Source organism: Micromys minutus (assembly GCF_963924665.1).
Source record: "Micromys minutus genome assembly, chromosome: 17".
Lineage (NCBI taxonomy): Eukaryota > Metazoa > Chordata > Mammalia > Rodentia > Muridae > Micromys > Micromys minutus.
In genome coordinates this window covers 26,950,764-26,977,958 of record NC_137952.1, presented here as the reverse complement: position 1 = coordinate 26,977,958, position 27,195 = coordinate 26,950,764, and the positions used below count along the sequence as shown (strand labels likewise).

Genomic DNA, 27,195 nt, shown 5'->3' with positions numbered 1-27,195 from the left:
AGCCATTAGGAGCACTGGCTGTTTTCCCAAAGGTCCTGAGTTCAATTCCTAGCAACCATATACAATTTATACTTGTTTATAATGGGATCTGATATCCTTTTCTGATGTATAAACATACATATAGACAAAGTATATATATTTGGTTTTGTTTTTTGAGACAGGGTTTCTCTGTGTAGACCTGGCTGTCCTGGAACTCACTCTGTAGACAAGGCTGGCCTTGAACCCAGATCTGCCTGCCTCTGCCTCGAGAGTGCTAGGATTAAATGCATGTACCACCACCATCTGGCTAAACAGATAGATCTTTAAAAAACAAACAAAACCCATCAGTTTTGAGGCCAGATGCCAAAGAGCTGAAGGAGATAGGTAAGACGAAGGGGGCAGCTGTGTCTTACAATGCAAGGAACAGGGCCTAGTGTTTGTTGAAGGTCCGACAGGAGATGAATCTGGGAATTGTGGTGGGGTTTGACCTAAATTGGATTCTTTGTGGATTTGGGGTGTTATCTGCATGCCTCCAAAGAGAACCCTTCTAGGCTAGGCACGGAGAACATTTCACTGGAAGACCCTGGTTCTTGTCATTGAGGTCCAGGCATGGTAGGTGGTGGTAGTATGCAGCCCAAGTCCTGTGGGCCTCTGTTAAACTCAACTCTGGCAGGAGCTCTGGGGTTTTGAAGTTACTAAGGAAGAAGCATGATCCCTTGTGTTTGGAAGCTGTTAGCATTCTCAGTGGTGCCTCACATTTATGTGATACCAGAAAGCTTTCCCAGGCCTCATTCATTTGATGTGATCTTCCAAACAGGGCTGGGAGGCAGGCAAGGACTATTAACTCCAATTTATAGACGAGAAAAACCAAGTCTCAAAGAGGTTAATTGATTTGCCTGGCATAAGGTAACAAATAAATGCAGAGCCCCTGCCCACACCTGAACGCTCTACTCTCCACACCCAGGAGCAATTAGGGCAACCAGAGGTGGTCTGTGCTCCCTACAGGACCCCTCCCCCACCTCTGCATAGTGACGGAGACTTGTCTCCGTGTGAGTAAAGCCATGTGACTTGGGTGAGCCCAGCAGGTGAGAACTGAGCTTGGGAACTGCTAGATACCTTCTGGCCAGAGGGAAAGGTAGCATCTGAGGGTGAGAAGGGAGCTTAGGGGACTTATTCCGGGGGGCGGGGGTGGGGGGAGCTTACTGGAAGTTGAGGACCAGGAAGGAGTGTTGGGAGGACTAAAGGAAGGGAGGAGACTAAAAGTGAGAGTGAAGGGGGAAGACCAAAGATGGGCTGAGTGTCACAGAGACCAGGCTGAACACATGCTTTAGTTGTTCCTGAAGGAATAGGTTCCTGTCCTGAGATCACACCATGGCTATGGCTACCATAAGAGATCTTGGTGTGAGGTTCAGGCATCCCCCAAATCACCTCAAGCCCACCAGGAGGCCTACATTTGGGGACATTGAGCTGAGGAGTCTGGTGTAGGATGGCTGCTTTTCTGCTTTTGTCCAGAGGAAGTGGCCCACAGTCTCTGAGTGCCCAGACAGTTGAGGGCTTCAGTATTGTTTCTGTGGAGGAAAGGAATGATAGTGACCAGTCTTCAGGCAGAGGGGATTGTTGCTCATTAGTTTCCTTTATTGTTGTTCTTTTGCTGTTTGCTTAGACCAGGTCTCACTCAACCCTTGGTGGCTTCCATATGAGCCAAGGCTGGCCTTGAACCTTAGATCCTTTTGTTTCAACATGTTACTTTTGCCAAGTATGGGGGCACATACCTTTAGTCCTAGCACTCCAGAGGCAGAGGCAAATGGAGTTTGCTGTGAGTTTGAAGACAGCCTGTCTACACAGTGAGTTCCAAGCTAGCTAGACTACATAGGGAGACCTGTCTCAAACAAACAAACCAACGAAACCAAACGTGCCTGCATGTTTTCTATGTACCGTGTGCATGCCTGGTGCCCACAGAGACAGGAAAAGCAGTCATCTTCCCTGGAACTGGAATTAGAGACTCCTACACTGACTGTGGGTGCTGAGATTTAAACTTGGGTCCTCTGAAGATCAGTTAGTGCTTTTAACTGCTGAACCATCTTTCCAGTCCTTGTTTGATTTTTTTGAGACAGAGTCTCATATTACTCAGGTTGGCCTTGAACCCTTACAGAGGGGATTCTTAAATCTGTGTGCCCAGAGTCCTGTGTTGCCTTTCTTTCCGCCTGACATAAGACAGTCACATAACTCCTGGTGTTCCTGCTAGAAAGGGAATGAGATGTCTACCTCTCTAGGCTTGGGAGAGATGAGTGTCCAGGCTGTGGTCACAGACTGTTCTGAACTGGGGCTGCCAATGGCGTTCGAGCTGATTCACCTAGATAGTTTGTTCATTCTGTCCCTGAAGCCACTGCCTCCCTGTGTGTCCTTGTCTGGGTGCTACCAACTGGCCTGGCTCTTGAGAATGGGGTCTAATTACTTGTACCTTTTACTTACCTGGCTCCAAGTTTTACTGCAAGAAAGGACAGCCGCCTTTAAAAAATAATGACCTGTTCTTTGCAGGGCACCTTTCTTTTAAGTTAATGATGGCTATTTCTATTTATTGGATCCCTCAGCCCTTGCTTTTCTGGGTGAGTCAGGAGATCTTTCACCTCAAGAGGTGAAACTGGAGACAGGAAGATTGTCAGAGGCCCTGTTGGGTGCCTGGGGCAAATCACCTGAGTGGCAGGAGCTCCACTGTGGCCACCTCTACTGGGCTGGGCTGCTGCAATTTGTGGAACCAGTTATGGAGCTCCGGGAGGGGCTGAGTGCAGTTTCTGCCTTATTCCTTCTACCCCACCCCTACCCCTGTGGTGTGGGCTGTGAGAAGTTAACATTTGGTTCCCACTATGGCTGTTCTGTCAGTCTGTCTCCATACGTTGTCTTTTCTAGACTTTTGTTTTGTTTTTTGAAATAGACTACATAGCCACTGTGTATCCCAGGCTATCCTGGAACTCACTTTGTTAGGCCAGGCTAGCCTCACACTCGCAGAGATCCACCTATCTGTGCCTCTTGAGTGTTGGAATTAAAGGCAGGTCCTGGCTCAGGCCTGGTTTTTGTTAGAGAAGGTGTTAATAGGTAGAAAGGGAAGTTAGGAAATAGTGGTGAGGACTGGGGGAAAAGAGGGTCAGGAGAGCACTCACCTCCTGCCCTCCTGTGGGTCTGAACTCACTGACTTGGTTGAGGCTTTCTAATTGTTTTGATTGAAAGCAAATGAATGTTTGCCCCTTTCTTGCAACAGGTTTTTATTGTAGATGCTACTTGTTTCACAGTTCCGGGTCCTGATGACACCCTGTCTCTAAACCAAATGAACTACCACCACCACCAATAAAAAACTTAGTATGGGCCCCTTCCTGCAGGGCTAGAGAGATGGCCCAGTAGTTAAAAGCACTTTCTGCTCTTCAAGGGGGGCCCAGTTTTCTAACAGAAGACCTAAGAAACTTGGTTCTGAGAGCACTGACTACTCTTTCACAGATCCTGTGCTCAATTCCCAGCAACCACATGTAATGGGATCTGATGCCTCTTCTGGTGTGTCTGAAGACAGCTACAGTGTACTCACATACATGAAACAAACAAACAAACAAACAAATAAATAAATAAATAAGAAACTTGGTTCATATCACCACCTCACTCCTGCTCCAGAGGATCTGATGCCTTCTTCTGGTCTCTACAGGTACCTACACACACACACACACACACACACACACACACACACACCCCAATAAATAAGTAAATGATATATTTTTTAAAGCATTCAGAAGAAGGAAGCAGGAGATTAGAAATTCAAGGTCAGTTTTTAGCTATGTAGTTGAATTTGATGAGATTCATTAGACTGTTCCAAAAATCCCAAAACCTTCTGCAGATCAAAGTTCACTGGGCATGATGGTTCATTCCCTTAATCCTAGGCACTTGGGAAGTCGAAGCAGGTGGATCTCCCTGAATTCTAGTGTAGCTTGGTCCACATAGCAAGTTCCTGCCCAGACAGGGGCCACATAGTAAGTCTGCATCTCAAAAGCAAAGCAAGAAGAAAAGTTTAAAGTCCTCTGGAGCTTTTGGCCACCTGAGATCCTTGCCATTCTGGAGCTGTGTGCGGAGACAGACAGCCTGATTCTCTGATCCCTGGACTCACAGGGTGGGAGGGTAGAATGCCCCTGAACTGTTACCCAGCTTCTTCTGTGAAGTCTCCGGAATGTGGTGTTTACTAGAGCTGGGGAGACCAGGAGGAAACCTGTAGGTGAAGATGGAGGGCCGGTCTCTGGCAGCTCTGTAGCTGCTGTGCTGCTGCCTGAGCCTTTATCCTCCGTCTTATAGAATGTCTCCTTCCTGAAAGTTCCTCTCCTTCCCAGCCGTACAGAGCTTGGGAAAAATACTGTTTTGATGAACTCCTTTCCATTTTGGAGAGTGCTCAGAATTGAACCCAACCAATTGAGCTATATCCTTAGTCTTTGTTACACTTTTAAAACTATGAAGCACTTGGGAGACAGCAAGTTCCAGGACAGCCAATATATACAGAAGCCCTGTCTAAAAAAAAAAAAAAAAGAAAACAGAGAGAGAGAGAGTGTGTGTGTGTTTCAGAGGACAATTACCAAGACTTGGTTTCTACCCTCCCACCCTGTGAGTCCAGGGATCAGAGAATCAGGCTGTCTGTCTCCGCACACAGCTCCAGAATGGCAAGGATCTCAGGTGACCAAAAGCCCCAGAGGACTTTAAACTTTTCTTCTTGTTTTGTTTTTGTTTTTGAGATAGAGTAAATGATTCTTTGCATGGCAGACAATTGTTCTACCACTGAGTTGTATCTGCAGTCATTAATATCTTTATTATTTTGAGAGGTTTCACAAAATTACCCCATTCAGGCTTTGAATTTTGTTTTGTCTTGTCTTTTTGAGACAGGGCTTCACTGTGTAGCTTTGACTGTCTTGGAACTCACAGAGATCTGCCTTCTGAGTGCTGGGATTAGAGGCGTGAGCCACCAGGTCCAACCAGGCCTTGAATATTTAACACTCCTGCCTCAGCCTCTGAATAAAGGTTACCAGGCCCAGCTTGAATAAGCAGCTTTGAGAACTGAGGCCAGATGGCTTTTGGAGGGTTGTTTACCTGCTGAGAAATTCTTCAGCTGCCAGCTCAGAGGTCTGGACAGAACTGGGATCCAATTTGTAAGAAAGCACCAAAGACCAGGCCAACTGGTTCAAAATCAAAACTAGCCTGCCAGCCTCAGTCTCGGGATGGGCTCTGCCCAAGGCAGGCTTAGCAGCCAAATATAGTACTAACTAGTTAATCCAGACAGACTTACTTGTCCAGCATTCTGGGTGTCAGTTTGTGGTCACCCGGCAGATCTCAGGCTGTCTACCTAAGCCCTCTGCTTTTTCAGTGAGAGTATTTTAGAGCTCTTGGGGCCAGCCGAACTTTAGGACTACCTCCATCAGCGTTGAAACCATTCCTGTCCATCCAGACCATTCAGGTTGGGTTCACCTGGGTCTGTCCGTTCCTGGACTCCCTGCAGTTTGTCAGGCTCCTAGGCTGCTGTCCTGTCTTTCTGACTCCTGTCCAGGAAGGGGTGAGGAGGAGGTTTGGGAACTTGTTTGTTTGGGTCTTCAACACCATCCCACCGGCCTCTTCCTTCTGTATGCTGGGATCAAAGGTGTGTGCTACCACACCCAGCTAGTAGCTTGTTATTGAGAAGGTCTCATTTGGTTCAGGCTGGCCTTGAAGTTGCTCTAGGTGTAGGGTAAACTTTTGATCCCTCTGCTTCAACCTCTCAGATGCTAGGATCACAGGGATGTGCCAGCACAGCAGTTTTAGGTTTAGGAACTTGTGGAGTGTCTTGCTGGTTCCTTTAACCCTTACGGTAGCCTTAAGGGGGTAGGTGCTTAGGAGCCTGAGTCCAAGTGAGATTCAGTGACTTGTCTAAAGTCTTGCTGTTAGTATAAGGAAGAGTCTAAATTTGAAAATAAATGCCATATATAAGTATTTTCTTTTATTACTTAAACTCGTGTTGACAGTAAATATCAACTGTAATCCTTTTCGGTGAATATTTCTATATTTTTATCTGCCGGGGTGAAAGGTGTGACCAGGCTGGGTGTATTTCCGCAGTATTTGACTGGAGTAGATTGTGTGTGTGCGGTGCTGGGTAGGTGTTCTTCCACTAAGTTACCTCTCCAGCTGGAATAGGCTTTGTTGTATATGATAATTACATTAACTCCTCTTTATACCCGTTTCCGCATGTGTCACAGGAGGGTAACAACACCTACCACATGAGGATTGGTTTTGTCCATGTTAATTTCTTTTTTAAAAGATGTGTTAGTTTGTTTATTTCATGTATATGAGTACTCTGTAGCTGTCTCCAGACACACCAGAAGAGGGCTTTATATTTTAATTACAGATGGTTGTGAGCCACCTTGTGGTTGCTGGGATTTGAACTCAGGACCTCTAGAAGAGCACTCAGTGCTCTTAGCCGCTGAGCCATCTCTCCAGCCCGTCCATGTTGATTCTTTTTTTTTTTTTTAAGTTTTTTTTTTTCCTTACAACTTTATTTTAAAAAAGAGAGATACATGTACAGATTTTTAAAAGCATTTTGGCATAAAACTATATGAATATATTTTTGTCCATACTTGATTTTTTTAAAGGTTTGATAGGATGCATTGAAATCTTACTAGTTACAATGAGCTTAAAGTACATGTAAAACAAGATGTAACCTGGAAATAGTCAAAGTTTTCTTGATGTGTATAGATTAAACAATGATTTTTAAATACCAAAAATTGCCTATCTTCTTAGTTCTTGAGTTATTATGATTTAAGGTCTATGTGTGCCCCACTCTGAGTGGGCCATGTTGATTCTTAATTGTTGAATTTTTTTTTCAATGTTTAAAAGTTTAAAATTTTATTTTAGACTGGCAGTGATGGCTCATGCCTTCAATCTTAGCACCTGGGAGGCAGAGGGAAGTGGATCTCTGAGTTTGAGGCCAGACTGGTCTATAGAATGAATTCCAGACAGCCAGGGTTACACAGAAAACTCCTGTCTCAAAAAAAAAAAAACAAAAACAAAAACAAAAAACAAAGGAAACAAACAAATACATAAGTAAATAAAATTTAAAAAATAAAAATGAATCTTTTTTCTGTTTTTTAAAGAAGATTTATTTATTTTTATTTCTGTATGTTTTGCCTGTGTATTTGTCTGTGCACCAGTTGTATTCCTGGTGCCTGTGGAGACCGGAATATGGTAACTCTGGACCCACAGTTACAGATATTTGTAAACTGCTGAGAACTGAGCCCAGGTCCTCTGCAAGAGCAGCAAGTGCTCTTCACCACGGAGCCAGCTCTTCAGCCCCTAAAAACAAATCCTTTTTAAAAAGCTTTTAAAAAGAAAAAAGGGAAAGTAGAGAAGCAAACAAAGAAACAAACCAGACTTGCCCTGGTGGTGCATGCTGCTAATAGCACTTGGGAGGGACAAGCAAGCTCTAAGCAGATATGGTATATATGCAACTCTGTTTTAAAAAAGAAGAGCCTTGCTTAGGTCTGAGGGCCCAGTTCTATGACCCAAATTAAATATCTTTTTTCTCTTTAAAATATTTACTTATTTATTTTAAGTGTATGTCTGAATATTTGCATGTGTACCAAATGACTGCAGAGGCCAAAAAAGACTTTGGCTCTCCTAAAATTGGAGTTACAGTGAGCCTCAGAGTCTGGGTGCTGGGAACTGAGCCGGGACCCCTCTCAAGAGCATCTGGTGCTCTAAACTGAACCATTGCACACGGCTAAAATCCTTTTTTTTTTTTTTGTCAGTAGCTGAAAATACCTTTTGATTTGTATGTGGTCAACATTTTTTCTTATTATGTGTATTTTTTTCTTTTTAGGACAGGTCTCATATGTACATACGCACATATCTGAAAATGGTTAATAAAGCTTGGCTTAAAAGTAAAAGAGGTGGGGCGGGGTCTGGCGGGCCATCTTTATAGTGCCAGTAGGCTGATCTGCACATCAAATTCCAGGCCAGCCAGGTCAGCACAGTGGGAACCCCATTCAAGAACCCCAGGAAAATAAAAATAAGGGAGATGCTGCCTTGGGCTCCATGGAGGAGGAAAGACAGATTCCGTGCAACCCGGAGGTCAGGATTGTACTTGTGAGGCTACCTGGCAGGCTGTCTCTTTCCTTATTGTTGCGTTGGGTTTTTGGACGAGAGGAATGTCTAGTTATGTTCTCCTTCTGTAACCTAGTCTAGTCCAGAGCTTCCAATTTTCTTGGCCCAGTGTCCAGACGGCTGGGGTTACAGATGTGAAGCCTTCATGCCTAGCCCATTGTACTGGGGTCATGAGCATGTGCTCTGGGGTATGCATAGGTAGGCAGTTGAGAAGATAGGCCAACAGGAATGTAAGTCCGATCCTCAGGTTCAAGTTCAATCTAGAAAACCAGAATAGCCCCGGCAGGTATGAGTGTGGGGCTGGCTCAGCCCAGCAGGTGGCAGCACAACCTTAGAGATCTGGGGCTCGGCACCGAGGTAGTTTGAGTCGGGTGGACTCTCCTGGGAGATGCTGGCTGCCTGCCTCTGAAGGTCTTATTTAGCTCACTTGAGTGTAGAGGTGGTGTTAGTTTTCTCTGAGAAACCAGGAAGCCAGAGTGCTGAGCTGCTCCTCCCTGAGTTTAAGCAGTAGGTAACCTGTACAGAACACAAGTGAGATGCAGAGAGCTCAGAAGCGGAGTCAAGTTCTGTGGTTCTGTACCACTTTCTGGGAAACGTCTAAGGCCATACATGAAAGAACCTCAGCCAGTTTTGGTTCACTTATTTTTATGTGTTTTACCTGCAGGCTTGTCTGTGCATGTGCATGCAGTGTCTCTAGAGACCAGAAGAGGGCACCAGATCCCCTGGAGTTAAGAATTATAGATGGTTATAAGCAACCCCTCGGACGCTCGGAAGTGATTCCAGTTCTTTACAAGAGTAGCAAATGCCATTTCTCCAGGCCCTGCTTTTTAATTTTTGCAAAAAGAAGAAATGCTAGAGTTTGGCCTGGTCGTAGATAGGTGTAGTTGTAGCACTTGGGAGGCTGGGCAGAAACAGGGTACATTTAAAGGTACATAAAAACCTGGACTACACAGTAAATTCAGTTAGCTTGGTTCTACGTGACATCAAGACATTGTTGGAACACCCCCTCTTTTGTGCATGCCTATGATTCCCCCACTCACCCCCAATCCCCGCCCATCCATCTAGAAATAGTTTTTGGATTTTGTTGTTTTGAGACAGGGTCTCTGGAGCTCACCTATACCCACTGCTGTCTCAGACATGGACAGCCTGTCTGCCTAGCCTCCCAGCTTGGGTTACAGGCCTGAGCCATCACTCCTTACCCTCTGAGAGTTCTTCTGCTACTCTGATGTGCCTGGCCAGTTGTCTTAACTGTTTAATTGCTTGCAATTTTTAAACTCAACCTGGGTGTTGGCGGCGCATACCTTTAATCCCAGAATTTGGGAGGCAGAAACAGGTGGATTTCAGAGTTTAGGTCCAGCCTGGTCTACACAGTGAGTTCTAGGCCAGCCAGGGCTACACAGAGAAACCCTGTCTTGAACAGCAACAACAAAACAGAAAAGACAAACAACCCGTAGACGGGTTATTGTAGACATAGTTTTGATTACTGGTTTTTCTCTTAATTTTTTAAGCTGGATGTGGTGGTGCCTGCCTTTATTCCCAGGGCTCAGGAAGCAGAAGATCTATGTAGGTTCTAGGACAGCCTGGTCTACACAGTGAGTTCCAGTATAGCCAGAGCTATGTAGAGAGAACTTGTCCCAAAAAATAAAAATGAATTTAAAGTGATATTTACTTATTGTATGTTATGTGTAGGAGTACGTATGTGTATGTGCCATGGAGTGCCTGTGACAGTTGGAGGGCAACCTTGTAGGAACTGGTTTTCTCCTTTCACTGGTAGGTTCCAGGGATTGGACTCAGAATGTCTGACTTGACAGCAAGCGCCCTCACCCACTGAGTCATCCCTTCAGCCCCATGCTCCCAGCTCCTGTAGTGATTACTTTGTTTGTTCTCTTTTGTTTTGATTTGGTTTCAAGATAGAGTCTAATGTAGCCTGGGCTGGCTTGCGACTTATTAAATATAGCCCAAGACAACCTTGAACTCTTGATCTCCTGCTTCTGCCTCCTTAGAGCTGGGCTACAGACATTACTACCGTAACACCAGGCCACTGTCGTGCTTTTCATGGGTACCCCGGAGGTGGAGGTTTTGCTAGTTCCACTAACTATTATTGCATTGAGCATCTTTATATATTTAGTCGTTCCTCTCAAGTTCAAATCCTAGGCTGAGTCAAAGGGAAAGTATATTTTAAGATGTAACAGATAAGGTCACCAAGATGGGTCAGTGAGTAAAGGCACCTCACCAGGCCACCTGAGTATCATATGCTATCTTCTGATTTCCACGTGCACACTGTGGCGTGCAAGCACACACAAGAACACAAGGTGCATAAAAACAGGTAAGTGTGTATAGCAAAGCTTGGCAGCTGCACTTTCTATCAGAAGGTTGCTGTAGCCGCGGGCCCACCAAGAGTGAGAGAAGGGCCAAGTGAGAGGACTGCTGATGCCAGGGGCAGCTCCCTCCATGGCCTTTGCCATCTCATTGCAAGTGTCGTGGGGACTGTGAACAGGGAGCCACAGCCTCTTATAGGTGGCATAGGACTGATCCCTACATCGCTTAGGCTTTCCCGTTGTCCCTCAGGGAGGGTGACTGATTCTGTTTTCTTGACTCTTCTAGGTGAAGAAGGCATACAGGCAAAAAGCACTCTCCTGCCATCCAGACAAAAATCCAGATAACCCCAGAGCAGGTGAGATTCTCAGGACCTGGGGAGGAAGAGACCTGCTCCCCTGAACTCAGCTGTGTGTGTCTGTGCTGTTGGTGTGGACACACACGACCTGCCTTGAGCCACTGTGTGTCTTCAGGTGGTGGGGTTATACAGTCGGTTGTGAATGTACTTAACCTTCATTGTTGGCCTGCTGTGGCTTCTTTGAAGTATTCCACTGAGGAAGCACAACATCACACTGAGCTTCATTCCTTCCTTTTTTGTCCTTGTGTGTGTAGCTGAACTCTTCCACCAGCTTTCCCAGGCCTTGGAAGTACTGACTGATTCTGCAGCCAGGGTAAGTACCACCATCTTTAACTGAACTGTCCTCAGTGACTAGAGACTGCTGCTGCCTAGAACAGACCTAATCTTGTGCATCTCAGAAGCTAAGGGGGAGGGGGGCAGGGCAGGCTTCAGTAGCTCTAGGATAAGAGAAATCTGATAACTCTGGGTTGAGCAGGGGCCAGGAAGATGCCTGGAGCTCTGCCCTTTTTCTTTGGCCAACTCTGCTCTGGTTTGTTTGTTTGTTTGCTTTTGTGTTTTGGTCAGGCTGCGTATGACAAGGTGAGGAAAGCCAGGAAGCAGGCCGCAGAGAGGACCCAGAGACTTGACGAGAACAGGAAGAAAGTGAAGCTTGGTAGGAGACCTGGCCAGGCTGGCTGACCTCTGGCTTCCCTTGCTGTTAGTCTCCCTAACCTTCATTTTTAGAGCCTTTCCCAGGTCCTGGCAAAACTGTTTGGTAAGGTTGGGTCCTAAAGGCACTCTCAGAAATGATATTGGTTACTAGATTTACTACTAAAGTTAAGACACTTAGGGTTGGAGATGTGGCTCAGTGGTTAAAAGCACTTGTTGCTCAGCCAGAGAGCCGGGGTACAGTTCCTAGCTGACATGACAGCTCACGACCACCTGTAACTCAGTTCCAGGGATCTGGAATTATCTTCTGATGTCTGCAGGTACCAGGCGTACAGATCGTGCATGCAGACAAAACACTCATGCACATAAAAGTAACAATAGATATATCTTTAAAGTCCGGAGACTTGCCGGAGTGGGGGCCTACACTGAGCTTGAGTGAAGTCAGTGTTCTGACCTCCAGCGGAGCTGCCTCTTCCCCATCAGTCCAACCCCTGTACTCACCCTGTACTCTGGGACACTTCCCCAGAGCTCCAAGGGAGCATAGTATAGTTGAACTTCTAAAGACACGTTTTACATTTATTTTTTTGGTATGTGAATATACATGTGCATGCTACAGTGTCCGTAGAGGTCAGAAGACAACTTGCAAGAACCAGTTCTCTGCTTCCACCTTGTGGGCTCACGAGGCAACTCAAGTCATCATGCTTGGCAGCTAGTCCATTTGTCTGTCCAGTCATCTCACCAGCCCCAATTCAATCATGAATCTACCAAACAGCTGGGTATAGCTTTATGATAGAATACTTGCTTAGCATGTACAAGGTCAAAACTGGGGTGGGAGGGGCTGGAGAGATGGCTCAGTGGTAAAAGTAGTGATTGCTCTTCCAGAGGTCCTGAGTTCAATTCCCAGCAATCACATGGTGGCTCACAACCATATGTAATGAGATCTGATACCCTCTTCTGGTGTGTCTGAAGACAGCCACAGTGTACTCATATACATAAAATAAATAAATCTTTAAAAAAGGGGGTGGGGAATGGGATGGGAGGCAAAGGGAAGGAAGTTTTAGGTAAATCAGGTAGGCAGAGAGAAGGGTTTGTTACAACAGTTAGCTTGGCACAGGGCTTGGGATGTGGAGTATACCAGCAGCAGTCTGGCTGGCTGAGAGAGGCCACTAGAACACAGGCCACAGTAAAGCTTGGCAGAGGAGAGTGAGGAAGGGACACAGTGACAACTTGAGTTCAGTGATGGGAGATGAACTGAGGTACGGCCCAGGCCAGCTTGCAGTGCCAAACCACAGTAACAGCAGGCCATAGGACCCACCTGTACACTCTGCCCCTTTCCGGACAGAACCTGATTGGTCAGTGTGAGCTGTTTTAACTCTTCTAGACCCATGGCTGCTTGGCTGGAGCCCATGTCTCTTCTGTGTATGTCCCTTTGCAATGAAAAGTAACTGGGGATGTTTGGGCACAGCAAGATATGGGTGGAGTTGCTGTATGGTGCCCATCTTGTTTGAGGTGTTGGGAAAACAGCCAGAGCTGGGGTGGGCTGAGGCTATAATAGACATGCAGACTAGAAATTGGACCACTCAATCCTTGCACCTAGACTTGGAGGCCAGGGAGCGGCGGGCCCAGGCCCAGGGGACTGAGGAAGAGGAGGAGAGCAGGAGCACGACCACACTAGAGCAGGAGGTGAGCACCCAGACCCGCTGGCCTGAGGGTGAGTAGCTGTTGTGTGGGGAGAGCTTGCTCGTTGGCTCTTCTGTGGGAGCTGGGTGATTTGTCCCACCCGCAGGTCGCTGAGCCCTAGCTTGCAGGTGGAACCTCTCAGGGACCTTTACAAGGTGAGCCAACCTGGAATTGGATCTGCACAGAATTGTCACCCCTCCGCCTCCTGCTCTGCAGATTGCTCGACTTCGAGAAGAAGGCTCCCGTCAGTTGGAAGAGCAGCAGAGGTTGATCCAGGAGCAGATCCGCCAGGACCGAGAACAGAGGCTGAGAGGTGAGAGAGAGTATACACTCCATGTCTCCTCCAGGGCGAGCGCACCTTGTGGTATTTAGTAGCCTTTCGGCTGAAGTCGGCTGCTTCATGGACTGACTATGGCAGGCCCACCTACCAGAGCCCTGTGAATAACCCACGGTCTTCCACAGCATCCTACTGTGGCATATCAATTTGTAGGAGACTTTGTGCTTTTTACAGGTCCCAGAGCAGATCTCAGGGGGAAATGTTGGTGTTATTTGTTTTACTGTTTTATTGGGCTCTTATACCTGCCCTCCTTCCCACCCCAGCACTAGGTAGGAGAGAAAGAAGTTTAGAGGGGAGAGAGAGCACAGTCCTCTGTAGGCTACTTCCTGCTGACTGTGAACATTGGGTTCCTTGGGGCAAATCTAATCTTCCTCATCGTGATATCTCCAACTTCTTGTCAAACAACCAGGAGCAGCATCTTAAATGCCATATTCTGTAGATCTCTGAAGTATTTCAAGACCATCTATACCTATCTGTCTGTCTGTCTGTCTGTGTATCATATATCTGAACAAACATTGCTTGTTTCTAGCTATTTACTATCCAATTAACTTTGAAACCATATACAAGAGACTAAATAAAGCTTATTTCCATAATTAACTAAACTAGTGCCTAACAAGACTACGGGTTAGGTTATTTCTAGGTGCCTGACTACTAACTTCCAGTTCTAATTACCATAAACAGTTTGTAAGTCGCTTTCATGAGTTGCATACAAAACATTAAGCAAGAATTGAACCAAATGACCTTACACTTCTATCAATATAGAATAATCCATGCTATGTAAAATATTTGAGACTAGTAGGTTCAGTTATCTACCTTTTATCCTGTCATCCTATATCCCCCCATACCTATTTAAAATATCCTTTATTATCCCCTTTCCCCCTTCATTTCCCCAACAGGGAAAGGCCTTGGGGTACCTGGCCTCAGAGGAACTGAGTGGTCTGTTTGCCTCTGACTCTAGGACGTGTTTCTACTTTTTCCTTTGTGAGAGCTAAGAGGCAACCTTCATGAAGTGGCTGAGCAGGCTATCTAGAAATGGGGTGGGATAGCATCTCGCTTCCCCGCAAGACCCTTTACCAGGATAGGGGAGGCATCACCCTTGGACATGAATAGCAAAAAGCCTTTATGGGTCAGTCCTCCGGCTTGGTGCCACCTCTCCTTTGGGAGACCTCGAACTCTGAAATTTTACTTTTCTTCTTTTTCCAATATTTTTAGGAAAAACAGAAAATACTGAAGGCAAAGGAACCCCCAAACTAAAGGTGAGTCTTCAGTACCTGTAATCACAGTGTGACAGCTCTCAGCAAGGACAGGCCCTACCCTATGGATAACTACCCATCCTTCCATCATCCTGGGCCCGGACCCTAGGACTGCTTCTCAGAGCTTGCCACACCAAGTGGCTGTAACATTGGCGGTGTAGGCAAGGCATCCTCAAAAGCCATTTGAGATGGGTACTTATAGTCCACAGTGTCAATAAGACTGCTCAGGCTGTTCCTCTGTTTCCACAGGGAACGTGCTCTGGGCGGTTAAATTACCAGACCCTGAGAGCAGCAGGTGTCTGCTTAGAGTAGCAGGCTCACCTGTGTGGTCTGCTGTGGTTGATGCTGATGTTGTCTTTGTAGCTAAAGTGGAAGTGCAAGAAGGAGGATGAGTCCCAAGGTGGCTACTCCAGAGATGTCCTCCTGAGGCTTTTACAAAAGGTAAGCTCCAGGGACATCTGCCACCTCCTGCCTCAGCCCAAGGAACCAAATGCCCCAAACTTCACCTCTCTTGCCTGTCTCATAATCATGGATAAGGCTAGAGACTCTCCTAGGCCAGTTCTCCCATCATCTGAGTAATCATATGCCCCTCTGTTCTGCTCACCTTTCCTGCCTAAGCCTAGCCCTTTCCTTGAAGCACAGGGTTTAGCTGGCTGTCGGACACCTCCTGCATCCCCGCTTTAAGACATTGAGACCGCTGTGCTGTGTGCTAGCCTAGGTCTCAGTGCTCTGCCCACCTCTCCTTTGCTGTCTGTCCTGTGTGCCGTGGGAAGGGAAAACAACTCCTCTCCAATCTTATTCCTCTGAGTCCCTAGAAGTAACTCAAGGTTGGGCTGTAGTCCAATGGGTCATGCTGTGTGCCCAGTTAAACTTTTATGGCTCTCTTCTTCCCACAGTATGGGGAGGTTCTCAACCTGGTACTTTCCAGAAAGAAGGCAGGCAACGCCATAGTGGAGTTTGCAACGGTCAGGGCTGCGGTGAGTGCTGTATGGGTTTGAGGGCTGTTGGTATCCTGTCATGCTGAGCAGGGTCCCAATTTCATGGGTCCTCCTAATTGGGTGACCCTTACTGCACTGGATCTTTAGGCCAGTTCAAGAGTTGAATCTTCCAAAAAGTCTGACTAATTTTGCTCTGACCGGCTTCATACCACACCTTCCACCCTGCACCAGCATGGCCACTCCACCCTGAATGGGTTTTTTTTTTTTTTTTTTTTTTTTTTTTTTTGTGTGTGTGTGTGTTTTCAAATCAGAAGGTGCATCTCTTCCATTTTCCCATAAGGTTCAGAACTCCAGCATACCACTGATTGCAGGTTGCTGAAGTTGCCCAACTCTGCTTGGAGGATGATAATGTTGGTTTTACTCTTTCTGTGGGCTAGAAAGAGCCCCTTAGACCTGGACCGGATGGGACAGAGACTGGATACTCTGTTTGGCAGGAGCTGGCTGTCAGAAATGAAGTGGGCCTGGCTGACAACCCTCTGAAGGTTTCCTGGTTGGAAGGACAGCCCCAGGGCACCATGAACCCCAGCCCCCCAGGACTATCAAAGGTAAAAAGCCTGGACTCAACCAGCTGGGTCTGCTTGGGGTTTGGGACCTTTTGCTCCTCTCTATGCTCTTTCTTCTCAACCTGGATACAAATACACTTGGGTGAGGGTGGGGCTGGGTTTGCAGCTCAGGCAAGAGGCTGACTCCCTGTTCATGCCTTTTCTCTCTGGGCACCAGAGGGCCTTATCCTATGTTATTTCTTTACTTTTTTCTTCTCTTCTCTACTCCCCTTCCACCTCCTCCCTCTCTCTCTGGCACTGGGATCAAAACCAGAGTCTTGCTCATAATTAGCCCACACTCTGCTACTGAAGTACACCTCCAAGGCTACAAGAAAGTTGGCCTTTGCTTACCCTTCATGTGTGTCTCCTGTTGGAGCCCTCAACCTACCAAGAGGGCTTTTGTTTGTCCTTGGTCATGATGTACAGGATTTCAGTTTAGGAAACCCAGTGTTGGGTGAAGAGGCAGAAGGCAGGCAGCTAGAGCAGTGGTGTTTTCCTAGCACTTCTGTTTTTCAGCTGTGTCTCCGGCTTTCCCCTCACAAACTGACTCTGGAAATAACACCCAATCCCATGTTGAACCTGGGGAGCTATATCTGGAACTCCACTTATGGTGAAGTGTTAACTTTCTGCAACTGTGGGCCTGGGGCTGCCTCCCAGTCCTTAGAACACCATGACTTGTTCACTCTGTCCTTCTTGGTCCAGTTTTTTAGCCTGACTGCAGAGGTTGGGGCATAAGCTCCTGCTGGAAAGATGATTGCCTTGGGGGCAGGAGCTTTTTTCTTCTCTGAAACTGCCTGGGTACCTGTTGACATATCTACAGCTTCTCAGAGAGTTATCAGGATGCCTGCCTGAGAGGTTGGAACCTTTGAGGGAGTGTGTCAGTCTTGGTTATTTTCTATTGCTGTGACAGTTTTGTCACCAGGACCAAGGCAATTTAGAAAGCATTTAATTTGGGGGGGGGGTTACGGTTCCAGAAGGTTGTAGAGTCCGTGACCATTGCTGTAGGGAACATGGCAGCAAGCAGGTAGGCAAGACACCAGAATAGTAGCCGAGAGCTTACATGCTGAAATACCAACTACAGGGCAGGGAGAGAGCTGACTGAAACCTCAGAGCCTGGCCTCAGTGACACACCTCCTCTGACAAGGCTCCACCTGCTAATCCTTCCCAAACAGTTCCACCAACTGGGGACTAGGCATTCAAACATTAGACTCTGTGGTGGCCATTCTCATCACTGTCCAGGTCCTGATAGAGGAGGAACATGAAGTAGTGTAGGTCAGCTCAGGATCCTGTAGCTGTCTTTGCCACTCTGTGGGTTCTTCCACACTTTTAACCCTCTGACACTAGAGAGAGAAAATGATAGAGAGGAAAGAGACCCCTAATTAGGGGCACTGAGAACTTCACCAGTCAGGATATCTCATTTCTTCCCATTACTGCTTCTTCTTTGCGCAAGACTACTTAACAAACCACCCTGCCTTTCAGGACCCCTAGCATTTATACTCTCTAAAAAAAGCCCCAGAATTTCAAATGTCACTCAATTGCAGAAACTGTCTGCAGCTGGCAAAAGCACACCCCTGCTAGAGCACGAGGGAAATCATAGTCAGCTGCTACGAACAGTCTGGAGCAGCCCATATCACACGTGGGATCGAAATAAAAACATATTTATATTTCTCTCCTAAAAAAAAAAAAAAAAAAAAAAGAAACCAAATTGTTTACTACAGGATCCTAGCTTAAAAAGAGGCCTTTTCCCCCCACTAGTAAGTTTCAGCATTTCACATCCAAGATCATACTCTGTAGGTCATATTAGAAAAACCTTTATTGGTTGCCTCCTCTTTCAAGAGGAGGCTTGAAGCTGGACACAGGAGCAGGAAAGAGATGTCACAGATGTGGGTGTGTGAGGCAGTGTGTGTCACAGCTTCCTTTACCCTTCTTTCACACTTGAGTGGCCTGAAGGCCAGACCCATATGGTCCAGTGCTTCTGGGCTCTAAATTCAGGTCTGACCAAGCCACAGGGCAGGGTAGCAGCACAGTCGGTAGCCTTGGCCTGTTTGGGGCAAGGCAAAGCGTCCCGGGCCTGGTGGAGGATTCTGGAGCCTCTTGGTGGTGCGTTGTCCTTTCCCTGATCTGGCTATCCCTCTACTGTTTCTGTAGTTCCCAGAGAACTCCTCTGCAGCTGCTGGTTCCAGGAGCTTCTTCCTGGAACACTGGGATTGCAGATCTGTGGGCGGCTTGAGTTTCATGCTGTTGGCTAATGATGTTGGGCCTTTCCCCTGCATTTTCTTCTGCCTACCTCTCCTGCTGTGTCAGCCCCTCCTGCACTTGCAGCCTGGGGGGCATCTTTCCTTACCCATGCTTCTGATGGAAGCACCATTCAGTGGACTTTGGTCTAACAGGCCAATGTTTATGCTCTGTCATCCAACACAGTAGCTGTCAATCATGTGTGGCTGTTGATGTAAAACGTGCCTTAGTGGGCTGGAGAGATGGCTCAGCAATTAAGAACACATACTGTCTTCTAGAGGCCCTGAGTTCAATTCCTAGCACCCACATCAGGTGGCTCACAACTACCTGTAACAACTCTAGCTTCAGGAGCATTCAACACCTTTGCCCTCTGCAGGCACCTGCGTATACTTGTGTGCGTGCTGGCATGTGGCTCATTTTGGGAGAGTGCTTGCTTAGCATGCATGAAGCCCTAGATTTGATCCCCAGCGTTACATAAAAAACCTGGGTGTGGTGACACACACCTGCAGTTCCAGCACTCAGAGGTGGAAGTGGAGGATCAGAAGTTCAAGAGCACCCTCGCTACATATGAGACCTTGTCTCAAAAACAAAAATTGGCTAGGATGAAAAGTAACTGAATTTTTGTTTGTTTGTGTCTATATAGTGTGTGTGTGTGAAGTGGAGGTCACAGGTTGATTTCAGATGTCTTTCTCAATTGTTCTCCATGTTTTGTTTACTGAGGCAGGCTCTCTTGCTGGGCCTGGACTGTGCCAATTTGGCCAATCTAACCAGCCAGCTGCCCCTGGGATCCCTAGTTTTTTCATCCTGAGCAACAGATTCCAGATGTGCTAGCACAGATGCCCACTTCTTTATGCAGGTGCTGAGGTCTAAGCTCAGGCCCTCCCGCTTGCACAGCAAGCACTATATCCACGAAGCCATCCCCCAGTCTCTGAGCTGACTTTTCAGTTTGTTTCTCCTTCATTAAACAGTCCTTCGCAGTAAGTAGTGACTTTTCTAATCCTGTCTCTCTGACCTCCCCACTTTCCTTTCATCTCGGTTAGACTACATCTTCCTGTCCTGTGCCTTCTCTGTTGATGTGCTTTTTAGAGGCCGGTGCATGCCACTGTCTGCTCTGCCCAGTCTGAGTCCTGCTCCTGGCTCTCCACTGACCTCTGACTGGTTCCTGTGGTTGCAGGTTGTGGCTTTCTTTTCCTGGCCTCTCCAGCTTCCTTCAGGGTTCCTGCCAGAAAGTGACTCCCATACATTCCCAGCTGGCTTTTGTCCCTTCACTCTGGGTGACTTGAAGGATTGGTCAGCAGCCAGAGGGCAGGGAGAACTGTGGCTTCCGGTCCCCACCTGTTCCTTAGTCCAAGTTGTACTTTCCTTCCCTGGGTCCCACAGGCTCCACGCCTCCAGTCACCCCAGCTCTCACCACCCTCCCCAGGATCAGAAGTGAGGCTCACTTGGGAATTGTTCCTTAAGTATCTGTAGAACTTCTTCCAGAAGTGAGAGCCCCAGGTCCACTTTGAAGGAGAGGAAAGGGTCACTGAGGTCCGGAGTTGTTGCCCTCGAGAAATGGGGGGTGTTCAAAAGGCCCTCCTCTGGGCATTGATGGAGGGGCCCTGTCAGGGAGATTGCTGAAGGCAGGGTGGCCGAGTAGGCAGTAGTGTAGGTTGCTGGGGGCTCCAGAATGTTGGGGCAGCTGGAGCTCTCTCGGTAGAGGCGTGGGGGCTTGGGTGGGGCCAGTAGGGTGGCTCGGGGATGCTCATCCCCCCACAAGGGCAGACGCCGGCCATCTGGCCTCCCTTGCAGTTCCCGGATGACTTCCCGGTTGCTATACTCCTCATGGTCACCACCAGCAGTGCTGGCCTGGCTAAGTATGCTGCCCTGTCGCTGCAGTCTCCGTGGCCGCCCAAGGGTGATTCGCTTGAAAAAGGAGGCATTGCGGAAGGAGCCTTTCCGCCAAGTCTCCATGGAGCTCCTGAGAGTCATCCAGTGAGTCTGGCATCTGAGAAGCCCCACAGAGGGGCTCAGCAGTTGCTAGTGATCTTTTGTTAGAGAATGCCAGGAGCCAGGGGGACACCCTTCAAGGGCCAGCAGCAGAGGCTGTGCGTTTCTGCTCAGGGTGGTAAGACAAGTCTAGCAGGAGGAGGTTTGTCTAGGAGATTCGAGCACTGCGAGCTCCCACCTGGAGAAGAGTGGCCTGGTTACTTGATTGACGGCATGTGGAAAACCCCAAAGGAAGCAGCGGTACTCACGGTACTCACCGGGCTGGTGGGCAGGGCTGGGATCCTGGCAGGGAAACACGTACTCCTTCCACAGGCAGGCAGCGGCTGGGCCCCTGCTCACCCTCTCTCTGGTGATCCCTGGCATATGTCGATCTCCTGGCCAATGTAGGGCTGTGCTCTCTCTGCCAGCATCTGGGGACTCTGATTAGTGGCTTGGCTGTTTGTGCCAGCGTGTGGTAGAGATGTGTTTTGTTTTCAGCTGACTCAGTCAGGTGGGAAGCCAGTTTCATGCTCTGAGGTAATTGCAGCATCCACAGGCTGCGATTGGGGCAGCTGTGACCAACACCCCAGGGCAGTAGGACGCTTCAGATTCCTCTGGGGACTGGTCTGGGGACAGCCCTGCTTGGTGTGTCACCAGGTTACTTCCTTTCTAGTCAGTGCTCTGCCACCGTGACCTCAGCAGGCCTGCCTGGCTGCCGAGCCCCAGATGTCTCTGGGAGGAGCCCAGGGAGGTCGTACTAATTGAAAGGCAGCTTTTGGAACAATTGTTAGGGAAGAAAGAGAGGAGACTTGCTGGTGTGTGTGTGACTCAGTCCCAAGGCTGGATGACAGGCCCTTATTAGCCAGGCCACAGGAATGGTGGAGAAGGATGTGGAGGGTGTGTTAACGGGGAACAGCCCCATGCCTGTACAGGATTTGCTCCTCCCAAGGTGCTGGGGGCATGCCAGGGTGACTTGAAGTTTTCTTGGAAGAGCAATACAAACTTGGGGAAGGAACACTGTCCTTCCCCACAGCGGGGACATCAGTATGGGCTGCTCAGCTTTCTCCTTCCTTCACCCCAGCAGAAGGCCAGTGCCCTGCTGCTCCTAGGATGCTCCCAGCCTTTCCCTCCGGTTCATTTGGGAACCATCTTACGGGTGGGACCAGGACGGTGAGGCTGCCATGAGTTGCCAGTGGTTGGAGGGAGGGTAGCTGGTAGGGGGAATTTCTTGTGGTGGGGAGGTATAAGGGAAGGAGACCAGGCTGTATATCACTTCCTCTTTATCTGCGCCTCTTTACTACAAACAAGTCAGCCAGGGACTGGCAACCTAATTTCAGCCACTCCCCACTTCTTCCCTAGGTCACTGACTTCCAAGCCTTCTTCTGTGGGAGGGCACCAATGTGGGGTGCCCCCTGCAAGACACCATGTTTGCAAGCCCTGTCCTGGCTTGCCTTCATGCCTCTCTGACGGGTTGCCATTTCTCTAATCAGCTGTAGGATCGCCAATGGTACCACAGCTCCAGCTGTGCTAAGGGAGGAAGTGATCTGAGTCACAGTGCTGCTCTTGACAGACTGGGCCGCGCAGACTGCCGTAATGAAGTGCTGCTTCACTTCCCACAGCCTTGACTCATTGGTCGCCTTCCGCAGTCCCCTGCACAGATCACAAGACCACAAAAGAAAGCCAGGGACCCTGTGCTGTAGTGGTCTGGTCTGTGTTTTTATGAGGCAAGCTGGGCTACCTCATGCTTGCTTTTCTCAGATTAGGGGGGCCCTTTGAAGCTGTGTCCCTTCTGTATCCTGAGCATTAGCCAGACCACGGAGAAATGCTCTGGTCTGTGTCCAGCAGAGCCTGGGGATCCCAGCACCACAGATATCCTCTGTTGGAAACCTGCCAGACAGAAGCCATGGGTGGAGGGAAAGTGTCAGATAAAGGGCTGAGAGGAAATGAAGGGGGAGGGCCAGGCCCGCACGGGGGGGGGGGGGGGGGAGTGATTGACAAGAAAGGACTGAACCAGAGCAGGATGTAGGTAGATGTGGTGTCCTGGGTAAAGGGAGCTGAGGGGGGCTGGTGCAGCCTGGGGAGCATAGGCCTGCTCTCTCTGAAGGCTCCTGGAGGAGTTGGAATTCAAGATGTCTGATCCTTCCCTTCCTCTGCCCTTCCCTCCTTGGCTTTTAGACTTGGCTCTGTCTTGGCACTATACTGAGTCTATAATCTATGGAGTTGTATCCTGATGCCCTAACTCCTCTGTCTCTTCTGTCTCCAGGGCTCAGTGCTGTCAGAAAGGGACTATGAGAGTCTCGTCATGATGCGCATGCGCCAGGCAGCTGAGCGCCAGCAGCTGATCGCCCAGATGCAGCAGGAAGATGAGGGGCAGCCCACGTAGCCCCGGCTCCAGCCTTCCCACCCCACACCCTTTTCTGAATCATCACCAATAAACTTTTTAAAAACAGTCTACTTTTCTTCCTCTTAGGCTGGACTCTATCTGCGAGGACTTCTTCCATGGATGGGGATAGACCAGTAGAGACTGGCACATCTCAAGAGACACTGCACAACAACTGAGGAACAACCACTGTGAGAGCCCTTTATTGGCTTGGATTAGCTGTGTAGGATCCAGGGACTGTGTTGGGGCAGCTTCAGCATGTGGCCTATAGCAAGAGCCAGGATTAGGTGTAGCTGAGGGAAGGTGAAAGCTCCAGGCAAGGGGCTACTGTGCCCAACCAACTGAAGCAAGGTTCCTGAGGCCGTTCACAGCCCAAGACATAGGCAGGGCAGACAGTGAAGCAAGATTGTGGACAGGGCACATGGAGGTCCCTCCAAAGAATATATACCCTATGCAAAGTCCACTCCAGCAGGTCATTCCTTGTGCAGACACCACACCAGCGTCTGGCCCACCCCTGTCATGCTTAACACTCGGAAGCCCCTGCATTCCAGCTTGTCCAGGACTATTCGAGGAGGGTCGTTGACGTAGTACTCATAACTGTAAAGAGACCAGGAGAGTGTCATGAGGTAAATACAGTGTAAGCTAGTGTTCACTCAATGCCAAGCCTGTTTGCTGGGCACTTGCCTGGTAACAGACGAAGTCCACAGCCTCTGTTCTGTTCCTTGCTATACACTTTTTAACAGTGTGATGAAAATACCATTACTCTGTTGACACATGTGAAAACAGGCTGGTTAGCTCTGCCTGCCAAGATTAGCAGGCCCCAGGGTAGCCCTGCAGCTGCTGTGTGTCAGTCTAAGTACCCACTGAGTAGTCTGCCCTTTGTGGCTACTCTCGGGCTGCCCTGCAATCCTGAAGTTGCAAAAAGGTTAACACCTGGATCCATGGGCCATTCGGTGTCACAGAGAAGGTTTGATTTCCCTTGATTTGTAAAAAGCATGAAGCAGATGAGGGGCCTAAACCCCAAGCTTGGCATCTTGAAACAAATGTCTAATGGCAAGAGATAGGAGTGACTCCTCTATGCCTTGACCAAGGGATTGGGATCTGTTTGTCTCCTCTCTTCCCTTCTTACATTTGGGTCTCTGACAGTTCTTCTTAAGATCCCTGAACCCACTTGGTGTGTCTCCCCCAATAGCAGGGAGGGCGTGGTGGTTTGAACGAATAGGCTCATATGTTTGAATGCTTGGTCCCTAGTTGGTAGAACTGTTCTTCTGGGAAGGATTGGAAAGTATGGCCTTAGAAAGAAGTGGGGAGGGCAAAAAGGAAGGTGTGGCCGTGGAGCTGTGTCACTAGGAGTGGGCTTTTAATTTCCAAAAGGCCACTCCAGACCCAGTGTCTGCCTTCTGCATGTAGATTAGATGTAAGCCCTACTGTGCTGTGCCTGCCTGCTGCCATGATCCCTGCCGGTTTGGTTATGGGCTCACTCAGTGCAAGCCCCCAGTTAAGTGCTTTCTTTTTTAAGTCGTTTGATGACTCCAATGAAAATATTTGAATGCTTAGTTACTAGGGAGTGGAACTGTTTGAGAAGAAGTAGAACAGTGGTTCACAACTGTTGATACCCTTGGGGGAGGGTATCAAATGACCCTTCCACTGGGGTCACATATCACATGTACTGCATACCAGACATCTACATTATGATTCATAACAGTAGTAAAATTACAGTTAAGTAGCAATGGAATAATTTTATGGTTGGGGTCATTACAACATGAGGAACTGTATTAAAGGGTCTTGGCATTAGGAAGACTAAGAATTGGATTAGAAGGATTGGGAGGTCACTGGGTGTGGACTTTGAGGTTTCAAAAGCACATGCTAGGTGCTCCCTCTTCTTTTTCCTTCCTCTCCCTCCCTCTCCCTCCATCTCCCTCCCTCTCCCTCTCCCTCCCTCTCCCTCCCTCTCCTACTGCTTCCTGCAGATCAAAATATAAAGCTCTCAGCTCCGACCCCAGCACCTGTCTGCCTGCTGCCATTCTCCCCACCATGACTGTCATGGATTAACCTAACTCTGCTTGGTCATGGTGTCTCTTCACAGCAGTAGAACCCTAAGACATCGGGTAAGGGAGCAGAAAGGGAAGCAGTAGTGTTTAGACACAGAGATGATGTGAAGGAACCTGAGAGAAGAGGCTAAGTGCCAGGAAGCCAGGAGCTCAAAGGAGGACCCAGGTGTCCTGCTCTGTTTCTGGGGCCGGGCTCTGTCACTCAGCCAGCCCTTCAAGGTGAGGCTTGTCTTTGTTGATGGGATCCAGTTTAGGGGAGAGGACAAGGCAAGAACAGTTCATTTCCAGAGCCCCAAATTCCCAGGACAGGCTGTTCCAGAAGATGAGAGCAAACCCTCCAGTGACTGTTGCCTCTGGGCTTGATGGTTATGTGAAGGGAAAAGCAGAACAAGGCCCTGCCAGGGAGAAAAGGAGGCGCAGAGGTTCCCACGACTTACAAGTTGTTTCCCAGGACACTTCTCTTGGAGGCCCCCAGATGCCGCATCAGCTCTGGGTCTGAGTGCTCGTCACCCACCATGGTGGGGCCCACCTCCTGCAAGGTAAGCCACAGTAGCTGCTTAGCTAGGTGCCCTCCCTGACGTCCCCAAAAGCTGCCTGATGCTTCTAAACACTGCCTGCCTATTGGTGCTTTCAAGCCAGGTGCCACCCGTCAGGTTTCCTGTGTATTGGCATCACCTGGATAATGAAGGAAATGAAAACATATGTCCACATTAAAAAAAAAAAAATTGTATCCGGGCAGGTAAACGTCCCAGATTACAGCTGACACCCAAATAAAAAACAGAACAACAAGAAAAACACCATATGTTCCTAACAGAACTACTCATAACAGCCTGAAGACTGAAAGAACACCATGCTTGTCAGTTGAGGAGCGCACAAGTGAAATGTGGCAAGCATTAGACGGGCAATAGTGGATCATTCCTTTGATCCCAGCACTCAGGAGGCAGAAGCAGGTGGATCTCTTGAGTTTGAGACCAGCTTGGTTTACAGAGTTTCAGAACAGATAGCCCTACACAGAGAAATCCTGTCTTGAACTCTCCACGCCCCAGACAGACAGACAGACGGACAAGACCACCAGTAACAAATAATCTCTGTAATTTAAGAGAGCCAAGCCTGGTGGGACATGCCTGTAAATCCAGCAAATGGGAATCAAGTCTAGCCTCCAGTACATAACAAACGAGGCCAGTCTGTGCCACATGAGACATATACACACACATACACAAAACTTAGACAGAATTAAAAGAATAATTATTGTTTGGGGAGGAAGACAGGCGCACGTGCCCAGCAATCCAGATACAGGTTTGCACTCCCTTCTGGGCACTGCCCAGACCTCTCTAGTTTCATGATGAGCCCACTACGTCTAGCTATATCCCCTGGGAGCTAAATTTGTACCCACTGCTGTTGCAGTAAATATTTTTTTACTGTAACACACTGCTGGGCCTTGGAAGAGGTAGCCTGCCCTGCTGTTGAGCTGTGGGAGGGGACATCAGGTATCCCTTGAAAGGGGATTTGAGGAGACCTTATAAAGCAGCCAGTACCACCTCCCTCCCAGGGCCCCAGCTGAAGAAACTTCCGCTAGAAAAGCGTGACCTCAGACTCCCCTGTGGTGCTCCGGTCCAGACCGCCTGCAGTCCTCTCCACCTCTAGCCCGAGTTCTCTCTGTGCATGGGAACGAGCCCCGCTTGGACCGGGCTGCAGGTGTAGCCGCCGTGCGCGCCGCTTTGTCTCCGTGCGGGCCCTGGCGGCAGCGCCTGTGATTCGGGTCGTGGGTGTCCCCGCGGAACACCCCGCCCACCCAGCCGCCTGACCCTGCCCGGTGTCCGAGCCGCGGGGTCGTGGCGGGCTGGTTGCAGGGCCACCAGTAAAGTCCCTCAGGATGGCTGTCGCAGTCACCCACTCCAGGTACTCACCATACGGATCTGAGTGCTGATGAGTAGATAGGGCATGGTGCGTGGCTGGGGCTGCCCGCGACCACAGTCCCGTTACTCCCTGCTCTGTCCGCGGGCGGCGCTTGGCGGCGGTGCGGACACTGCGTGGGCCAATCAGGAGCGCGCGCCTCGGTCCCGCCGCCCCAGAGACCTGGAAGCGGGCGTGTCCCCGCGGACTCCACTAGCAGTTGTAGCCATGGCGTCCAGGGTGCCTGACGCCCCTTTGCCCTCTTCCTGCAACACCTCCATGCTCAGGCTCCAAAGTCCGACGGATTCCAGCCGCTTCCCGCCTGTCCCTACAGCGCAGCAGAGCGAAAGTTACTCTGGGGACCAAAGGGAAGTGTCCTCACTAGGACGCGTCCCTTGAGAACTTAGGT

General features: G+C 48.8%; 3 protein-coding genes across 6 annotated transcripts in view; 1 reads left to right on the top strand and 2 right to left on the bottom strand.

Annotated features, from left to right (window-relative positions):
• Positions 1–22,884, top strand: part of DNAJC17 (DnaJ heat shock protein family (Hsp40) member C17) — a 32,144-nt gene extending 9,260 nt beyond the window's left edge. The window contains exons 2-12 of one of the 4 annotated variants that reach the window (XM_080931303.1): positions 10,732–10,801; positions 11,056–11,114; positions 11,366–11,453; positions 13,047–13,132; positions 13,346–13,442; positions 14,679–14,722; positions 15,083–15,160; positions 15,616–15,696; positions 16,095–16,262; positions 19,351–19,471; positions 19,581–19,814. In XM_080931303.1, the coding sequence (XP_080787429.1) occupies positions 10,732–10,801; positions 11,056–11,114; positions 11,366–11,453; positions 13,047–13,132; positions 13,346–13,442; positions 14,679–14,722; positions 15,083–15,160; positions 15,616–15,696; positions 16,095–16,262; positions 19,351–19,431 (852 nt within the window). In that variant the 3' untranslated portion in view covers positions 19,432–19,471; positions 19,581–19,814. Of the gene's footprint in view, positions 1–10,731; positions 10,802–11,055; positions 11,115–11,365; positions 11,454–13,046; positions 13,133–13,345; positions 13,443–14,678; positions 14,723–15,082; positions 15,161–15,615; positions 15,697–16,094; positions 16,263–19,350; positions 19,472–19,580; positions 19,815–21,952; positions 22,152–22,725 lie in introns of those variants that run through there. The other 3 variants (XM_080931304.1, XM_080931302.1, XM_080931305.1) reach the window with 3 other exon arrangements.
• On the bottom strand, positions 19,917–20,580 carry LOC308431733 (uncharacterized protein C15orf62 homolog, mitochondrial). The gene has a single exon (XM_080931306.1). It carries the CDS (start codon positions 20,463–20,465, stop codon positions 19,920–19,922), a length of 546 nt encoding a protein of 181 aa, XP_080787432.1. The 5' UTR covers positions 20,466–20,580; the 3' UTR covers positions 19,917–19,919.
• Positions 22,885–23,027: 143 nt separating the features above from the next.
• GCHFR (GTP cyclohydrolase I feedback regulator) lies at positions 23,028–26,903 on the bottom strand. The gene is made up of 3 exons (XM_080931442.1): positions 26,801–26,903; positions 25,331–25,425; positions 23,028–23,439 (listed from the first exon to the last, which is right to left on the bottom strand). The coding sequence occupies exons 1-3, from the start codon at positions 26,834–26,836 to the stop codon at positions 23,316–23,318; spliced, it is 255 nt and encodes an 84-aa protein (XP_080787568.1). The 5' UTR covers positions 26,837–26,903; the 3' UTR covers positions 23,028–23,315.
• Positions 26,904–27,195: the final 292 nt, after the last annotated feature.

Excerpts from the sequence above, each read along its gene's own strand:
- LOC308431733 (XM_080931306.1), bottom strand. The coding sequence starts at position 20,465 with ATGACTCTCAGGAGCTCCATGGAGACTTGGCGGAAAGGCTCCTTCCGC.
- GCHFR (XM_080931442.1), bottom strand. The coding sequence starts at position 26,836 with ATGCCCTATCTACTCATCAGCACTCAGATCCGTATG. Across the intron at positions 25,426-26,800 it reads TCAGCACTCAGATCCGTATG|GAGGTGGGCCCCACCATGGT; the intron begins GTGAGTACCTGG and ends CTTACCTTGCAG. Across the intron at positions 23,440-25,330 it reads AGTGTCCTGGGAAACAACTT|TTATGAGTACTACGTCAACG; the intron begins GTAAGTCGTGGG and ends GTCTCTTTACAG.